The sequence below is a fragment of the Somniosus microcephalus genome, chromosome 7, assembly GCF_052327205.1.
Source record: "Somniosus microcephalus isolate GS21.2 chromosome 7, FLI_Smic_1.0, whole genome shotgun sequence".
Classification (NCBI taxonomy): domain Eukaryota; kingdom Metazoa; phylum Chordata; class Chondrichthyes; order Squaliformes; family Somniosidae; genus Somniosus; species Somniosus microcephalus.
In genome coordinates, this window is record NC_140993.1 from 72,472,903 (window position 1) to 72,492,236 (window position 19,334).

General features: G+C 43.6%; 1 protein-coding gene across 4 annotated transcripts in view; it reads left to right on the forward strand.

Annotated features, from left to right (window-relative positions):
• The window catches only part of cables1 (Cdk5 and Abl enzyme substrate 1), a 205,166-nt gene that overhangs the window by 146,101 nt on the left and 39,731 nt on the right, over positions 1–19,334 (forward strand). For all 4 annotated transcript variants that reach the window (XM_085992592.1, XM_085992593.1, XM_085992595.1 and 1 more), the window contains 2 exons: positions 462–618; positions 6,801–6,904. In XM_085992592.1, coding sequence (XP_085848718.1) covers positions 462–618; positions 6,801–6,904 — 261 coding nt within the window. The remainder of the gene's footprint in view (positions 1–461; positions 619–6,800; positions 6,905–19,334) is intronic.

The window sequence follows — 19,334 nt, forward strand, 5'->3', positions numbered from 1 at the left end:
CGACCACCGGACGTCCAAAAGCACTTTACAGCCAATGAAGTACTTTTGAAGTGTAGTCACTGTTGTAATGTAGGAAATGTGGTAGTCAATTTTTGCACAGCAAGCTCCCACCAACAGCAATGTGATAATGACCAGATAATCTGTTTTTAATTATGTTGATTGAGGGATAAATATTGGCCAGGACACCGGTGATAACGCCCCTGCTCTTCTTCGAAATAGTGCCATAGGATATTTTACGTCCACCTGAGAGAGCAGACAGGGCCTCGATTTAACGTCTCACCCAAAAGACAGCACCGCCAACAGTGCAGAACTCCCTCAGTAAGGCACCAAAGTGGTAGTTTAGATTATGTGCTCAAGTGTCTGGAGTGGGACTTGAACCCACAACCTTCTGACTCAGATGAGTCAATCGGAATGCAGGATATATTTTCGCTGATGCACATTTTTAAACTTTTTCTTCACAGACTGTTTCCTACACTCAGTTTCTTTATCCGACCAACGTCTTAGGCGGAAGGAGGAATACAATTGATTCCACGGCTTCATTATCCCAATTTCGGAACAACAGCCATCGTAATCTTCCTCTTGGGAGGGCAAACAGTTCCCAAGGAAGCATTGACACAGGTAACTAAGAGGAACAAGTAATTGCATGTGATATTTACAATTTACACTTACTTTATTTTCAGGCTTTCATAACACGGAATGTGACTGATGAAACTGGAAGAAATACTAATTGTCGGGGGAGAAAATCCAATGGAACTCGAATGGATATAAAAGTTCAAAATAGATGTAAAATTCAAATGAGTGAATATGACGTATTCAATAGACTTATCCCTAGAAGCTGCAGCTGATAGACCTGGAGAGAATAATAAAGTGCATAAGTGAGGCTTGTATGCATTTCTTGTTCCTTCAGTCTAGTTCTTTAGTATTTATATCTGACTGTTTGAAAGAAGCCCTTTGTGTGAACAATAACAGAAAAAGCCAAACTCTGAGTAAAATGGATGTTACACAACATGGGATACAGGTGATGCATCTTCCTCCTGTTTCTTACTAACGCAGCAATCATACAGAGCACTATTATTTAAGTGTCATTTTCTTCTGGAAATTTCTCCCAATAACCCTGCACTCCTGAAGGTGCTGACACGTGCTGGGGTAGTTCCATGGGCGTCGGTCGCTTTCCAGTGGCTCTTCTTCATGTAGGAGCCTAGACTTTGTCGGTACTTGTCTGACCACCACCCTGTTCTCATCCATTCACACACACTTCGAAGAGGCATCATCAGATAGTGAATAGGAGCAGGAACGCTGACTAGTTTTTATCCCCTTCCTTAGCCTAGGGAACCTGATCCCAGTTGTAGCATCTCCACAATGCCCTGGCTATCAACTACAGGAAACTTTGTGTTATCCGAAGGCTAAATGTCCGGCAAGCTCGAGCCACTGGCAAAAATCAGGAGCCGTTTTGTTAGGTTTTTTTTCTTCTCGTGGCTTTTTTTTCTTCTCGTGGCTTTTTTTTTAACAGTCAGGCTCTGCAAAGTCTCTGTAGCTTAGCAACAGCTTCAGAGAGACGCTTCCGAGGTACGGGCCGACTGTTTAGAAGCTGTTGCTAAGCAACAGTGTTTGTTGTCAGATACGGAGATGAAAAGCTTCGTATGCTTCAACATTAGCGCTGGTGTGTCCAGCAGTTTTGAGGGAACGGCAACAGCTCGGTCCCGTCGGTGCCGGATAGCACAAAGTTTGCTGTAACTCAGGAACTGAAGCTGGGATCTTCCTGGTCTGTATGGCTCATTACCACGTTCAGCAGTGTATTTATCCACAGTGCCATTTTTATAATATTGAATTCCATGCCATCTGAAGAGGACTGAGTACTATCCTATTTTAGATGCCCTTCTAGAGAGATTTCCAAGGGGGCAGAGTGAAGAAACTGGTGGGACAGGAGTAAGAATTCTTAATGTATAGAATATAAAATTCTGTATTTGTCTGTAATGTACTATAATAGGCTGTAAGATTTTAATATTATAGTGAACCTCTAGTATTGTGGATTGACCAGTGCAAACATAAACACTTGCTACAAGACCTGGACAACATTCAGGCTTGAGCTGATGAGTGGCAATTCGCACCACACAAGTGCCAGGCAATAACCATCTCCAACAAGAGAGCAACAGAAAATGCTGGAAAAACTCAGCAGGTCAGGCAACATCCGTGGAGAGAAATTTGAGTTGACGTTTCGGGTCGAACCCTTCTTCAAAACTGGAAAGAAAAGAAGATAGATCGGAGGCAGGGCTGCGATCGGACAAAAGAATAAAAGAAACAAAAGAAGTAAAAGAGACATTAAGAATTTACACCTAATCTCAGCCTATTACCATCTCGTCTAGCTTCTAATACCTTTTATTGTCTCTTTTACTCGTCAACTCAAATTTCTCTCCACGGATGTTGCCTGACCTGCTGAGTTTTTCCAGCATTTTCTGTTGTTATTTCGGATTTCCAACATCCGCAGTATTTTGCTATCATCCAACAAGAGAGCGTCTAGCCACCTTGAACGGGATTACCATCGCCGAATTCCCCACCATTGGGGGGTCACCATTGACCAGAAACTTAACTGGACCAGCCACATAAATACTGTGGCTACAAGAGGCTGGGTATTCTGCACTGAGTGACTCACCTCCTGTCACCTCCAAAGCCCCATAGTGGCATTGAGGCCAAGATCAGATCAGCCATGATCTTATTGAATGGCGGGGCAGGCTCAAGGGGGCGAATGGCCTACTCCTGCTCCTATTTCTTATGTTCTTAAAGCCTTTCCACCACCTACAAAGCACAAGTCAAGAGTGTGATGGAATAATCTCCATTTGCCTGGATGAGTGCAGCTCCAACAACACTCAAGAAGCTCGACACTATTCAGGACAAAGCAGCCCGCTTGATTAGCACCCCACCCATCACCTTAAACATTCACTCCCTCCACCAAGGGCACACCGTGGCTGTAGTGTTTATCATCTAGTGTTTTGTTTCCTTTTTTTTTAAATTACTTTTCTTATCTTTTGTGCAAAGGACCCTACTGCCCAGATGTTGTGCTCTGTCCGACCTAAATTTCCTCTCCTAGCATGTTTACTCAGAGTTCTCAGCTTCTGTATCCGACCAGGTTCTGTGCTTGACCCCACTCAACCCCAACCTGCCCCTGTGCCCAGACCGCACCAAACAATCTCTTCCAACCTGATGTTGGGCCCGATCTGGCGTCTTCCCCCTCAATTAGCCCTGAGTGGCCTCTTTCTGCCCACCTGACTCCGCATGGCATGCACTGTACCGGCCAAACTCCCGACTTGCATTCCGTAACCAACAGTCCCTGGCCTGGCTTGACTTTTTTTGCTTCCTCTTCCTGCTGTTCCCAAGCAGGGTTTCCACTGTGAGCCCTTCTTGACTTCACAATTGGATTCCTGCATATTTGGGATGGCTAATGGCACAAAAGATGGTAGAATGGCAAAAGATAAGATCTGATCTCTCTCAGATTACCAAAGGTTAATTATTTATGTACAGAAAAAACCAAAGTGCTCTGCCATTGCCCTGCCCATCCCAAATTCGACTGGAGAAGAAACTGCGCCCTCCACAGGTAGTCAGCAGTCCTACGCTGGCTGCTGGCACCTGATATTCCGACCACCTGATGCACCCAGCATATCTTGCCTTTACATACCAAGAGCAACAGTAAAATATTTAAATGAGTGGACCTTGCTTTATTGAGTGCTTGAGAGCAATAGTCCTGTTGGGACCACATTCTTGGAAGAAAAGAAAAAAAGACCAGCTTTTATATAGTGCCTTTCACGACCTCAGGACATCCCAAAGCGCTTTACAGGTAATGAAGTACTTTTGAAGTGTAGTCACTGTTGTGATGTAGGAACTAAGATGAACAAGTAATTGCATGGTGGGATTTGAAAACTGAATTATTACTAGTCTAATAACATATCCACAACACTATCATACCGTAACAGTCTGTTAAGGAAATTGATGGAAAAGGATAGGACTTGGATTTACAGAGCGCCTTTCACAACCTCAGGACATCCCAAAGTGCTTTACAGTCAATGAAGTACTTTTTGAAGTGTTGTCACATTTGTAATGTAGGAAATGCGGCAGCTAATTTGTGCACAGTAAGGTCCCACAAACAGCAATGAGAGAGGCACAACTTCTTTGTCCATGAGCAACACCATGGACAAATAACTAGTTTTGCTAAAAAGAAAACGATTAGCTACCTGCAAGTGGGAGATGATGGTTGTAAAATAAGGACCTTTCAAATCCGTTGAAGTTAGCAATGACATCCAGCATTGCTCTGTAGACTACCTGATCGTTTACTGGGTTATAACTTGTCCCAGTTCACCACAGTCTGAAGTAATAGAAGATAATAAAGAAAATGAAATGTGGAAGTAAAATGTAATTGGTAAGTAAACAGATTGCAGTACGTTGTGATGCATGCTGTATCAATGGAGAAGGATCTGTCTGTGTGAGGAGGAGGGAGTGTGGCCATGTCTGAACATGGAAGAGTTTGTACCGACGCTCACATTGACAACAGCACCTCTCCAGTGAGGTGCTTTGTAGAGCTTGCCCACGTTTCTCACAAAGTGCCTGAATGCTCATGCCAGAAAAGCAAACCCTGCCTCATTTTACTTGAGAACCATTTTTAACCCAGACCTTCAGATAATGTTCTCAGTCGATTGTGTGGCACTCAGCAGTAAAGTACTATAGAATAACACTTTAAACATTGCTGGCAAATGATTACCAAAAACTAAAAAGGAAAATAATTTATAGCCTTAATTCCAACATTAATAATATGGTACTTTCATGATCTATTGTAAGGAATGAAATTTTAATATCAGAGTCTAAAGAGCATTCTTTACAGTTAATTAACATTAACATTATTACTGGGTAGAGTATTAAAAATAACAAATGATAAATCTGCTGTAATTAAAGTTGTAAATATAAATTATGTCCGATATAAATGACTGTTCGAAAACTGCTCTCCACTAAGGCTGTGGACTTTTACAGAAGGAGTTAGTGAGATGGCAACTAGAGAATGAGAATGGTGCTGAGGAAATAGTGTCAGCATCAGTGCAAGAATTGGGGCCCAGTACAGCAGCTCAAAACACGACTTTTAGGCAGATGGATTGATAGAAGCTTCAGAGCTTTTGTTATTGTTGTCATAATATAGCTTCATTTTTGTAATTTTTCAAAAAAAATTCCCCCTTCTTTTCTTCCTTCTGTAAATTAATGCCCTATCGGCATGTGTGCTAGTTCAGTCCACGGACAGTCTAGATGCCAGCAACACCCCTCTATTCAGGAGGTGCCATGGAACAGTTTGGTAATAGATTCCCTGTTGGAGACTGGGGAGACCCTGATGAAACAGTTGCCATTCCTCCAGTCATTCCCAACGTTCCCCCACTAATACATCGCTATGTACGTCGACTGAAGGAAAGGCCTCAATTTACGCAATGCAGATGCAGGTCGACTTGTCCTGAAGGGAGCACTTTTTTAATGAGATTGGTGTGAGCAGTGGATTCTTAAAATTGTTTTGATACATCCCATCAGCTTTGCTGCATCGCTTTTTTTTTAACATCAACAAATTTGTTGTCCGTCCAATGAGAAAATGTACTCAACGTCTGAAAAAGTCAACCTATTTAGGCAGATGAGAGTGGACTTTCCTGAAGTAATGACCTTTCAAAGTTTACATCAACATCCAGCCGTGCCCTGCAAACATATTAACGGTGTTGACTCAGTCCAGGAGGAGGCGGTTTTCGAGTTATGTTTGACATTTGATTACCTGTTAGATGGATCCCAGAAAGCTGTTGCACTGTTATAATGAGACTGGCAGAGCAGCACCATACACACACTTCAGACAGTTTGTAGTAATTTGGCATTCTGATGATTTGAATTGTTACATTGTAAATTGTAAGTGGGTGGCTTTAATAATGCATCTTACAATATAACCAGGATACATTACACTCATTAGTCTAGAAAAATCATAGACTGTGGTACGTACATTGCTTGCTATCTCTCTACACAGATGCACGTATATACATACGTACTATATAGAATTTACAGCCCAGCAACAGGCCATTCGGCCCAACTGCTCCATGCCGGTGTTTATGCTCCACACCAGCCTCCTCCCACTTCCACTTCATCTAACCCTAGCAACATATCTTTCTGTTCCTTTCTCCCTCATGTACTTATCCAGCTTCCCCTTAAATGCATCTATGCTAATTGCCTCAACTACACCATGTGGTAGTGAATTCCACATTCTAACCACATGAAGTTTCTCCTGAATTCCTTATTGGATTTATTAGTGACCATCTTATATTTATGACTCCTAGCTTTGGACTTGCCCACAAGTGGAAACATCTTCTTTACGTCTACCCTATCAAACCTCTTCGTAATTAGGTCACCCCTCAGCCTTCTCTTTTCTAGACGGAAGAGCCGCAGCCTGTTCAATCTTTCCTGATAGTTATAACCTCTCAGTTCTGGTATCATACTTGTAAATCTGTTTTGCACCTTCTCCAGTGCCTCTATACCCTTTTTGTAATATGGAGACTAGAACTGTGCACCGTATTCTAAGTGTACATAATGACACCAAAATGATAATTATATCTGCAACAGCTATTCTGTAATTTAAAAAAAAGTGAGGAAATAGACACTGTAGAGCGGCGCTTGGATATTTCTGTTTAACTGTTTATTGCCATTACATTTGCACGATTCTTTCAGTAATGTTTGGCAAATGAAAGAATAGATAAGGAGAATGGTTCTGGGACGAACAAAATAATGTTGGGATTTTATTACAGGCAGTGAAGTGGGGGAGCTTGCGGAATATGATCCTAACCTGCTGGATGATCCGCAGTGGCCATGTGGAAAACACAAGCGAGTTCTGATCTTCCCATCCTATATGGTAGGTGCCGGCTGGTACTTTCCCATTCATATGCAATAGTTATGTGTGGCTGAATGCAGCCGTGAGACTGTAGAAATCATATCTGCACATTTGCTAAATATCTTCATTCCTGTCCAAATGGCGCTATACAAGAATGTACAAGAATTATTGTGACTAGTACTCAACATTCAAAGTATCAAGGATCTAGGGTGTGAGGAAAGATTAAAGGATGGGGGAGGGGGGGCAGTTAAGCTTGTTTTCTTTGGAAAAGAGACTTCAAGGTGAAGTTTTCAAGGATATGAAGGGGATTGACCAAGCTGATCCAGACAAACCGTCTGAAAAGATTCAAATAGCAAGGAATGCGAGTTAATTAGAAAAATAGAGATTTCAGATTTCCAGTTTCTGCAGTATTTTGCTTTTGTTAAAAATAGGGAGTTGGGAGTAAGAAGGGAACTCGGGCAAATCTGTTTTGAACTGCCCTTCTCTCATGAGGCACTGGCTCATAACTGGGTTACAGTTCCTTATGTGCTATTTTCACTCTGGTGCCTTGCCAAAGTAGTCTTGATGTGCGAGCCCAGGCAGTGAATGTTGCAGGCTGTTTGAAAATTGATGGTATCACATGCAAGCCCCATCTCTTCACAACCAACATCCACACATACACAATTTCTGGTAAAAGTCATTGGGTTAGAAATTGGTATTGGTGTATTGCTCCTGTTTATTGGTGTAAAACGGGTGCAGAGCATGCCAATTTAGCTGTGCAACTTTCTGCACCCAATCTGTGCAGGTCACTGCTAAATACGTGGGGCCCTTTTTTTTCCAAGCGTCCTGAGCGGACACCTAAAACAGGCATTAGGTCCCTTAAATATGTAAATTAGGGGCCTAACTACTGTTGAAGAATCCCATTAAGACATTTGTCGGCGATGAGTGGGGCAGGTGTTGGGCCTGACCTGCTCAGGATCCTTTAGAGGTCCCAGTGGCTGTCAATGAAAGGTAAGTTTTTTAAAAATACTTTAAAAAAAACGTTCCTGTGGAGCTAGGAGGATCAGGAATGCTCCCCCGACTCCAAGAATCACGATCAACCCCCCGTGGCCCGCTCCAACCCTCCATCCCGGGACTTTCCTGAGGGCCACCACTGGCGAGGCAGGTGGCCTGACATTGATCTCTTCGCTTGGCCGTGCTGTCTGTGGTGGTGCGACTGGCGGCGGCAGATCGGACCGAGTATGGTGACGAGGCCCGAAGACCAATTCCTATTGATCTTCGGGCCTCCCAATTCAAGCAGGCTGGAAAACAGGCCCAGACCAAAATCTACCCCATTGTGTAGCAGACTGATTTCTTCCCCTTCCTCCGAGCCCGGAGACCTGAAGCCAAGCATAACACTCCCTACTGTCGCCGTGGCTGAGATCAACTAACTCAACATGGAGCAGCGATCAAACTTGAGATCTCTGGTATGTTTGGCTTAGTACTGGAGCACACTGGACAGGGAAGCCATTGGGGGAGTGATTCATTTTTAATTGCTTTCATTCATTAATTATCCCTCAAGGAGATGCTGGAGGTGTAACTTCAGCTCTCTTGAGTAATGAGTTTTCTTTGCACTTTACAAACCTGCTGAATATGATTACTTATTTATTCTGCTGAAGGTTACAAAGAGAACTGATAGGGGAGATAGCAGATAACGGTTTTGCCACGACATCAAAGGTAAAATGAGAGCATTGTTCTAATTTTTGATGTGTTGAAAGGAAGCCTGCCACTTTAACTCTTGAAACATTCATTTCCTTTATTTCCAATGGTAATACTTGTGGCATCTAGAAAGAACAGGAAAATGGGTATTTCACGTGTTTAACAGCAAGTGTAAACTGACATTTAAACCTTTTCCAACAGGCAGTGAGGCCTATACCGTGCCCAGACTTATAACTGGTCAACTCCTTTAGGTATTTAAGTGGCATCGTTCCCACAATTGAAAACCAGCAGGCAGCAATTTTACAACCACCACATACTGTACATATGTTTACACATGCTGAGCAAAAGTAAACTATTAATAATATATAACTTTCAGGGTGTAATGTGATACGGACAATGGCTAGTGAAGGCTCAATTAATTTGTTTGGGTGTCACTCCAGTCTTGTTACCGGTTATGGCAAAACTGCACTATAAGAAGCAAAATGAGTACTTTATATTCTCTTGCACTAAAAGGGAAAGTCCATTTAGACCTGACCAATCAGGAGCTATTTGGAAATAGTATTGTATTATGAATTTTAGTGGGAACAATTGTCAAAGCTGTGCATTTTTAGTCTGCACTGAGTGATGGGATAGACTTGCATCCTCTATTTGCCAGCTGTGAACTTACAGTGTGGCAATGGCAGTGGGCCTCTATTAAGTACATGGTTGTAGATAAGATGGGGGTAATTTTTACTTTAGATGATAGTGTAAAACGGGTGATATCGATTCAACCACCAAATGGAAATGAAAATCGATATCGCCTGTTTTACACTATCGCCCAAAGTCAAAATGACCCCTGATGAGTGAGCAGAGTGCATTAGGAAGATAAACAGGCTGTTGTGAGAGCATCTGTTTCAGTCCTGGACCCTCCTGCAGACTATCAACAACAATATACAGGAAACTCTTTGGTATCCGGCACCGACGGGACCACCGTGTTGCCGGTTGATCAAAAATTCCGGATGATGGAGAGGGTTATCCACTGAGGCTATTTTTAACAAAGAAAAATTAAAAAATCAAGAAATGTGCAGTATACAGTAATTGGGTACTCACCTACAGAATGTTGTGTTAAATGGATGGTGGAAGATTCTTGTTTAAGTACAGTACTGCCAGTTGAGGGTAATGCAATGCAATGACTACCAGCAGCGTGGGAGACACACAGTACCCCTGTAAAATGGCAAATCAGAAGAGACTCCCAGCAGCGCGGGAGAGTCAGTCTCCTGTTACAGGGGTATTGAGGTGTTCCGACTTCCGACAGCGCCAAGAAGCTGAGTAGTGGCAGTTTGGAGAACTACCCCCACTGACTAACTCGGCCACTGCGGGAGACTTGGACTCGGCAACATTGCCGGTTATTGAGGTGTTGTTTTCGGAGTGAGAATTTTGCTGGTTAATAGAGAATTCCGGATATTTAGGTGCCGTTTCAACGAGAGTTTCCTGTACATTTATATAGTGCCTTTAACGTAGTAAAACATCCCAAGGCACTTCACAGGCGCGTTATCAAACAAAATTTGACACAGAGCCACATAAGAAGATACTAGGACAGGTGACCCAAAAGCTCGGTTAAAGAGGTAGGTTTTAAGGTGCGTCTTAAAGAAAAAGAGAGAATTCCAGAGCTTACAGCATAGGCAGCTGAAGGCACGGCTGCCAATGGTGGAGCGAAGAAAATCGGGGATGCACAAGAGGCCAGAATTGGAAAAGCGAAAGATCTCAAAGGGTTTTAGGGCTGGAGGAGGTTGCAGAGATGGGGAGAGGCGAGGCCATGGAGGGATTTAAAAACAAGGATAATTTAAAATTGGGGTGTTGCCGGATTGGGAGACAATGTAGTTCAATGAGCACAGGGGTAATCGGTTAATAGGACTTGGTGCAAGTTAGGATACAAGCAGCAGAGTTTTGGATGAACTCCGGTTTACAGAGGGTGCAAGGTTGGAGGCTGAACAGGAGAGCATTGGAATAACAGTCTTGAGATAACAAAGGCATGCATGAGGGTTTCAGTAGCAGATGATCTGAGGCAGAGGTGGAGAGTGGCAAATATGGAGCTTGATCTTGAGGTAATATTTTGCCATCACTGTTGGCGTATATTATATACACAAGTTGAGGTAGATATTGAGTGCATCCATAAAGCAACATGTGTGAGAACCACACGCAGGTAGTTAGTTCTAATCCCAGATCTCAAAGTAATGATTAGTTCTGTAAGTTCCCAACATGTAGTCAAATTCAAATTCAAATTCAAATCGCTTTATTGGCGTGATGACAAGGTACATCTTATGTTGCCAAAGCATCGAAAAACATGAACTAAATCTGATGATTAGCTGAGCAACTATTTTGAATGATTTTTCAACTCCATGGGGAGGGAAGAAACGTTCAGGTGTAGCAACACCATAAATGTGTTTGTGAAGACTTTCTCTGGTTGCTACTTCTAGCTAAATTATAAACATGTTTTGAAAGACCAAAATACCAAACAACAGAAATCTTCAGAAGTCTATTTATGATATTGCTGCACATAGCGATCAGAAGAATTCGTATCCCCACTAGTGAATCTCATGGATGGTCTGGGGTCTGGAGCCATGACTCATTTATTGCTGCTGCCTGGTCTTTCCCTTTAAGGTCAATGTTCATGTTTGGCAAATTTTAATTATAGCTACTTAAAAACTGATTAGGTTAATCACAGAGCAGTTGCAAATGTTTGTAAATTTCAGGCTCCAGGACAATAACTGCATTCTTTCTCTTTTTTGTAAAAAGATTGTTTTGAATGTGTAACAGAAATTCCCCATCCGGTTTGTTCTCACTCTGACTTTTTTTCTAAAATTAACAGTAGGTGTTTGATTTGAATTATTTTTTGAACTTTAGTACAATACAGGTCTGTCAGTAGTGAATTGTACCATTATTATGGAGAATTGATTGCTCCAACAGTACGAGGGATATTTGCAAGTGACAAATCAAAAATGTAATTCTGTATAATCCTTAGTCCATTACCTCCCTGCTGGTGATGTTTGATAATGATGTCTCAACTTTTCTGTGAAATCATTCTCGAACACAGGCACACAGACTTCCTTTGAATGTATGCTCTTTAAAAGGATTGCCAAACGTGATCCAATCCTGGAATTCAAAACCAAAGACTGTGAGGGTAAAGCATGTTAAGCTTGCTTTGTGTGCTCATTTAATTCATCAGGATGTAGAGCGTGGATCTGTCAGTAAATCAGGGAGTATTCTTCATAATGAAAGGATGAAAACTACCTTCAATGCTGTTGTCCCTGGGGTGCAATCATTACTTAGTACTAACAGACAATTAAAGATGTCTCTCCAACAAAGTCTTCAAATTTAATCCATTTGTAAGGTACGAATCATACAATACACAGGGAGTAGAGGGTAGCTCCACAGTAGTGTCAGTATATTGCTTTAAAAAAGAAGTTTTGTGAACTTTCAGTGAATTGAAGGTAAAAGACCCTGTAATTGGTTTATAAAATGATGAGGGTAAGCTGTTATTTGGGAGACCTGTGCAACTACCCTTTAATGCTGCTGTATGCGACGCTGTTCAATCAAAGTCAAGATAAATAATCTCATTTTTATACACATAGGTTATGAAGAAGACGCAAATTGTTCTGTCTGTTCTCTTTACAGCCTAGTGAATGAGAATATTATTAGTAGATTCATTTGACAATCGGGACAACGCTGGAACCACCCGATATATCACGGTCATTTTTAACGTTATGTTGTGATCACGCTGGATTTTTTTTTAGTCGGGCTTAACTTCCCGATTATTCTGCTATAGGAATTTCTATTCTACCCCCAAGTATTCAGTTACGACAGTAACGCATTCTAACAATGCTGCCTAATATCAAAGTGCCTTCCAGCTGGTGGAGCAGCTCCCGAAGGCATTTCCCACTCTAATTGGGAAGCCGGTGTAACCTAAGTGAAAAATCTAGGCCAACATTAGAGAGGGTACAGAGGAGATTTACGAGGATGTTGCCAGGACTGGAGAATTTTAGCTATGAGGAAAGATTGGACAGGCTGGGGTTGTTTTCTTTGGAACAGAGGAGGCGGAGGGGAGATTTAATTGAGGTGAATAAAATTTCGAGGGGCCTAGATAGAGTGGGTAGGATGGACCTAGTTCCCTTAGCATAGAGGTCAGTAACCAGGGGGCATAGATTTAAAGTAATTGGTAGAATGATTAGAGGCACGTTGAGGAGAACCTCTTTTCACCCAGAGGGTGGTGGGAGTCTGGAACTCACTGCCTGAAAGAAAGAAAGAAAGACTTGCATTTATATAGTGCCTTTCATGACCACCAGACGTCCCAAAGCACTTTACAGCCAATGAAGTACTTTTGATGGCATTAAGGGGTATGGGGAGAGAGTGGGAATATGGTATTGAGATGGCGGAGCAGGCTCGAAGGGCCGAATGGCCTACTCCTGCTCCTATTTTTCTATGTTTCTATGTGTAGTCACGGTTGTAATGTAGGAAACGTGGCAGCCAATTTGTGCACAGCAAGCTCCCACAAACAGCAATGTGATAATGACAAGACAATCTGTTTTAGTGATATTGACCAGGATACCAGGAGAACTCTACTGCTGTTCTTCAAATAGAGCCATGGGATCTTTTACATCCACCTGAGAGGCAGACGGCACCTTGCTTTAACGTCTCATCCGAAAGACGGCACCTCTGACAGTGCAGCGATCCCTCGGTACTGCGCTGGGAGTGTCAGCCTAGATTTTTGTGCTCAAGTCTCTGGAGCAGGACTTGAACCCACAGCCAAAAGGGTGGTAGAGGCAGAAACCCTCATTGCATTTCAAAAGTGCTTGGATGTGCACTTGAACTGCTGTAGCCTACAAGACTACGGACCAAGAGCTGGAAAGTGGGATTAGGCTGGATAGCTCTTTTTTGGCTGGCACAGACACGATGGGCTGAATAACCTCCTTCTGTGCTGTAAATTTCTATGATTCTATGTGTATAACCTAGAAATGACTCCATTCTGAAACAAGGCTTACATGAAACATTAGCCACTTAATGTTAAAAATGATTGCAATGTATTTCCACTGCTTGGCTTCACCCCTGCCGTCCCCTCCCAACCCCCTGGGCTGGAGTTGTGCTTTTGTGCCACAGTTGGAAATATCAAATAGCCTTGGGTGCTGTGCGTTTCCAGCTACTGTACACAAACCAGCACAGACTAGTTGGACCGAAAGGCCTGTTTCTGTGCTGTATGTTCTATGTAATTCTACGTAGAAATTCTGTGTATATGAGCGAGAAATGCACCAAGTAGTCCCTGTGGGACTATAATACCCAGAATTCGCCACGACAACCATATAGAAAAGAATCTTTCAATTAAGCCGGGCAGTTCCAGAGCTGTGAGTGGGAGAGTGGTGCAACTGGGGACTTTTGGTATGTATTCTGCTCCCGTGAGACTACAATATCCAGAGTGCCCTGTGACATTCAGCATTACATGACAACCTGACCCGAACATGGCGAATGGCTACATATTCAAGGTGCTGATCATTGAAAGGTCAACAGCAGGAAAAATCCCAGGTGCAGTGTTGCTTTAACAATAGCTTCTGTGCTGTGTGTCTGTGTTTGTGTATCTGTCTGTGCTTTGTATCTGACTGTGCTATTGTGTGTGTGTGTTTGTGTATATCTGCCTACGCCTGTGTGTGTGGTTATGTGTATGAAAGAGTGAGTCTCTGAATTTTGCTGGGCTGTGTGGAGTTTATGTTTGTGCCTGTTATCTTGTGTGATTGCATGAGTGAAACTGAAATCAGGGACTGAGAAAACATGGAAATCGGGATACAAATTTTATATCTGGGATGCTCTTTTCATAGGTTTCCTCCCAGTTTGATGAGGTAATTAAATGTTTCACTCACTTCGTCTAGCATGGTTGTGTGTGAAGTTTCTGCCCAGCCAGGTGAAGATCAACCAGTGACTATACTCCTTGGGTGGGGGGAAGCAGGGTTTCTTTGTGGTTGATGGAAGACTGGAACCAAGTCAACAGTCCATGGCAGTCCCTAACCTTGCTAGCTGAGCAGTACTCCAGGGTGCTTTAGCGATCAATAAACCAGCCTGACTCATTAATGAAGTAGGTAGGGTGATCCTGGCTGAACTAGTGGCGGGAAGCTTGCCAGTGTTTTCTATCCGTGCTGTGTGCCAGTCGGCTACATGGTTAAACTCCAGCAATGCCCACGTGCACTCTTGGGGGTTCCCTGAGCTTTGGCTGCTGCTCACCCGAGACTAAACTCTCCGGACATTGGTAAGCAAGGAAAAGTATGTCCTCACTATCGGGAAAATGAACTTGACCTATGTGGATTTCTCTGCACCTTAGTTCAGAGATTCTTAAGAAGGGCGATTAGTTTCCACAAGTTAAAACAAAAGGACCCAGTGTCGGTATCAAACATTCGGTTTACATAAAGCACAGGCTTTTATGTAGATAAAGCTCCCTTTAAAATGTCCCAACAAGGACTGAATCTCCAAAGATTTGAGTTCTGCTGTTATTCTTCCTTGACACTTTTATTTACCCTTTTTTTTTAGCACTTTTCTCCTCTCCCAAGTCCCCATGGAGCATCCATAATCCCTCCGTTAAGAGCTCAGATCGGCTTCATACCCCAGTCCCAGTCAATGGCAGGGTGCATGGGAGAGTCTGATGTGACTTCTCCTTCTGCTCTTGACAACACAGCTTGGTGCAGTTTTTGCTTTAAACTTCATTTGCATTGCTGATTATTCCTAGCAGGAATAAACAAACCAGATTTGAAAAGGCTGAACTAACACACTTGTGGATGACATGAATTTAAGTCGAATGTTCCAGACATGGTGTGTCTCCATGCCCGTCCTACTGTGAAGCTGCTGGTGGGAAATTGGAACCGCTCCCATTGCTCAGTAGCTTGATTTTTTTTTTTTTTCAAAAATCTTTCTTTCTGTGGAGCTGCCGCAAACTGAGAGAAAATTGGAAAATAAAGATAAAGGGAGAGAAATTGGTCAGCACTGTGCTTGTTTTTTTGGGTGTATAATGGGCACAACGTATGCGTATTTCTGGGCGGAGGTTCTACGCCCAATCTGTGCCAGTGGCATGGCCGCCGCTATATTGATCCTTGCTGTTTTTAGGCGTCCCTGACAGCTGCCCGAAAGCATCGTTAGCCGAATTTAAATATGCAAAGAAGGGTCCTGCGCCTATTTCAGGACCTTTTTCCAACATTCATGAAAAACTACGCGATGTGTGTGCTGTGCATGTTGTGACTTTTTTCAGTTCTACTGTGGTCTAACCAGTGGTCCTTAAAGGGGCCGTTGGAAGCCATAGAACAAAAGGTAGGTTTTTAATTTTTACTTACCGTGATCTGCGTGCTTCTCCTGGCTCCACAGCAGAACTGCGGGCTGCTGTCAGCTCGCACTCACCCCGCTCACATTTTCCCCTGCTCCCCGCTTCCTGGACTTGCCTGTTCTCCGTCCGAGCTGGCTGAAATTGGGAAGACCCAGATTGCCGAGCTGCTTGGGGTCACCCGATTTGCACCCACACCGCGCGCTATTAGTACAACAAGGCCCGAGGACCAATTTCTCATGATCTTTGAGATCGTTCCCTGCGTGCATTTGATGCCTGAAAACTGGCCCAAACCCATTTCTACTCCAAAGAGTGGGGACTGGGGCAAATGCAGAAAAAACTGAATGCAATTGTGCCGCATCTCTGCAGGGCCAAACCAAATCTAACAGTGAAGCAGAAGATATTCTAGAACATACTGAGCAGAAAGGCAATGAAAACTCAACTAGTGACGCTGATTCCATTTATAGTGCTCCTAACCGTTGCCGTATGGTGCACAGGCGAAAGCCAGCATATACTGTCCCTGACCATCTGTGACAGTGTGCAATCCAAACACATGCTGCCAAGCCAGACATACAAGAAATAAGAACAGTGAGCAGAACCACAGGAAGTTTTTAAAAAGCATCCAGCAAACAATTGGAGAATTGAGCCCAATGGGCCTTCATAGCAACCTTACACATTGGACGCCTAAGTATACCAGGGCATCATTTCTATTTCTAGCAACGGTCAACCGGCCCTCTCGCAATAAAAAGGATTAGCTTACTACAGAAAATATGCAGAATATTTTTTAGTAGGACAGCGATTTCAGCTGGCCCTGTCGCAATACAAACCTTATTATATTTGATGGTCTCCCTGGCAACCTGCAGACCGCTGTCCTTTTTCCACTGCTGTGTGTTGGTTACTGTACAGCATGATGCAGGAGACATGAGAAATACTGGCAGGTTTAGCTGCTGGGAACATACAGGCTTCACATTTTTATCAGGCTGATCTTGAATATGCAAATTAAATGTAATAGCTATTGTTTAATTGCAATATAAAGCATGTGCAGCACTACAGGTAAATGTAACAATTGTAAATAGCATCGAGCTGGGATGGCACTGTTATTGCAGAAGTGGGCTTTGCTCCTTGAAAGACCTCACTGGTCTTGAACTCTGCAGCCACCAAGCTTGTTGTGGAATTCCAGCTATGTTTGGTCACCAGGGCTCCACCAATACATCCCGGAAATATCCGATCGCCATATTGTTCTTAACGTGTTAGTGCAATGTGCGTAGGAGTGCTTTGACAACAAATGAACATAGCCAAGTTCCCAAAGCTTTGAAAATGCACGGCATTTGGTGTGAAGTTACTATATTTGTTCAGTACAAACCGCAGCAGATGTGGTGTAGTCAGCAACAACAACGTGCATTTATATAGCGCCTTTATTATAGTAAAATGTCCCAAGGCACTTCACAGCAGTGTTATCAAACAAAATTTGACACCGAGCCACATAAGATATTAGGACAGATGACGTAGGTTTTAAGGACTGTCTTAACAGAGGCGCGAGAGGTAGAATGGTGGAGAATTTAAGGAGGGAATTCTAAAGCTTAGGGCCCAGGAAGCTGAAGGCACGGCTGCTAATGATGGAATGATTAAAATCAGGGATGGACAAGAGGCCAGAATTGGAGGAGCACAAAGATCTCGGAACGTTGTAGGGCTGAAGGAGGTTACAGAGTTGCGGGTGGGGGCTGGATGAGAACAAGGATGAAAATGTTAAAATCAAGATGTTGCCAGACCGGGACCAATGTAGGTCAGTGAGCACAGGGGTGATGGGTGAAGGAGACTTGGTGTGAGTTAGGACACGGGCAGGAGAGTTTTGGATGAGCTCAAGTTTATGGAGGGTGGAAGAGGGGAGGCCGGCCAGGAGTGCGTTGGAATAGTCAAGTCTAAAGGTAACAAAGGCAGATGAGCTGAGGCAGGGGCGGAGATGGGCAATGGTACGGAGATGGAAGTAGGTGGCCTTGGTGATGGAGCGGATATATGGTCAGAAGATTGTCTCTGGGTCAAATAAAACACCAAGGTTGTGAACGGTCTGGTTCAGTCTCAGACAGTTGCCAGTGAGAGGGATGGAGTCGGTGGCTAGGGAATGGAGTTTGTGGCGGGGACCGAAGACAATGGCTTCAGTCTTCCCAATATTTAGTTGGAGGAAATTTCTGCTCATCCAGTACTGGATGTCGGACAAGCAGTCTGACAAATCAGAGACCGTGGAGGAGTTTGGAGAGGTGGTGGTGAGGTAGAGCTGGGTGTCGTCAGCGTACATGTGGAACCTGATGTGTTTTCGGATGATGTAGGTGAGAAATAGGAGGGGATCAAGGATAGATCCTTGGGGGACTCCAGAGGTAATGATGTGGGAGTGGGAAGAGTAGCCATTGCAGGTGATTAACTAGCTATGCTTGGATAGATAAGAATGGAACCAGGCAAGGTCAGTTCCACCCAGCTGGACGACGGTGGAGAGGTGATGGAGGAGGATGATGTGGTCAACTGTTTCAAAGGCTGCAGACAGGTCAAGAAGAATGAGGATGGATAATTTACAGTCAGATACAATATCATTTTTGACTTTGGTAAGGGCCGTTTTAGTACTGTGGCAGCTAGGGTAGTGGAGGCAAAAAAACTCAAACGACCATTCATGGAACAGACTCTGCGAACTTGGAATCACAGGTTTCTGTGGAAGGTTAAGCTTGATGGATTAAGTGGCCTCCCTCAGCTGTACTTATCTTTGTGACCGTACAACCTTCCCACAGGTGAAATGTCTCGTTTTGGCTTGGCAGCTCCCATTAGTAGCTATTTTAATACTGAGAACTTGTTCTATAGAGAAATACGGGAGTGAACTCAGCTACATCACTCACAGCTGCTTCCTGTGGCTCTTCAGTAGCGTTCTGCTCCTTGTGCCACCGCGCAGGCCATCAGGCATCATTGCAATTTCATCCCCTACAATACTATTGTCCAACTAATGAGATACAGCCAGACACTCCCTTCAGCTCCTACACATTCATTGTTGCTCTGAACTCTTCCTCAGGTGATGGTTAGAATTCCATCCTGACATCCTCTCCCCACACTCTCGGTCCCCTTCACCACACTACAAATCTTTGTTCCTCACATTCCCAAAATAAGAAATAAGAGCAGGAGTAGGCCATACGGCCCCTCGAGCCTGTTCTGCCATTCAATAAGATCATGGCTGATCATCGACCTCAACTCCACTTTCCCGCCCGATCTCCATATCCCTTGATTCCCCTAGAGTCCAAAAATCTATCTCAGCCTTGAATATCCTCAAAGACTCAGCATTCACAGCCCTCTGGGGCAGAGAATTCCAAAGATTCACAACCCCCTGAGTGAAGAAATTCTTCCTCAGTCTTAAATGGCCTACCCCTTATCCTGAGACTATGCCCCCTAGTTCTAGACACTCCAGCCAGGGGA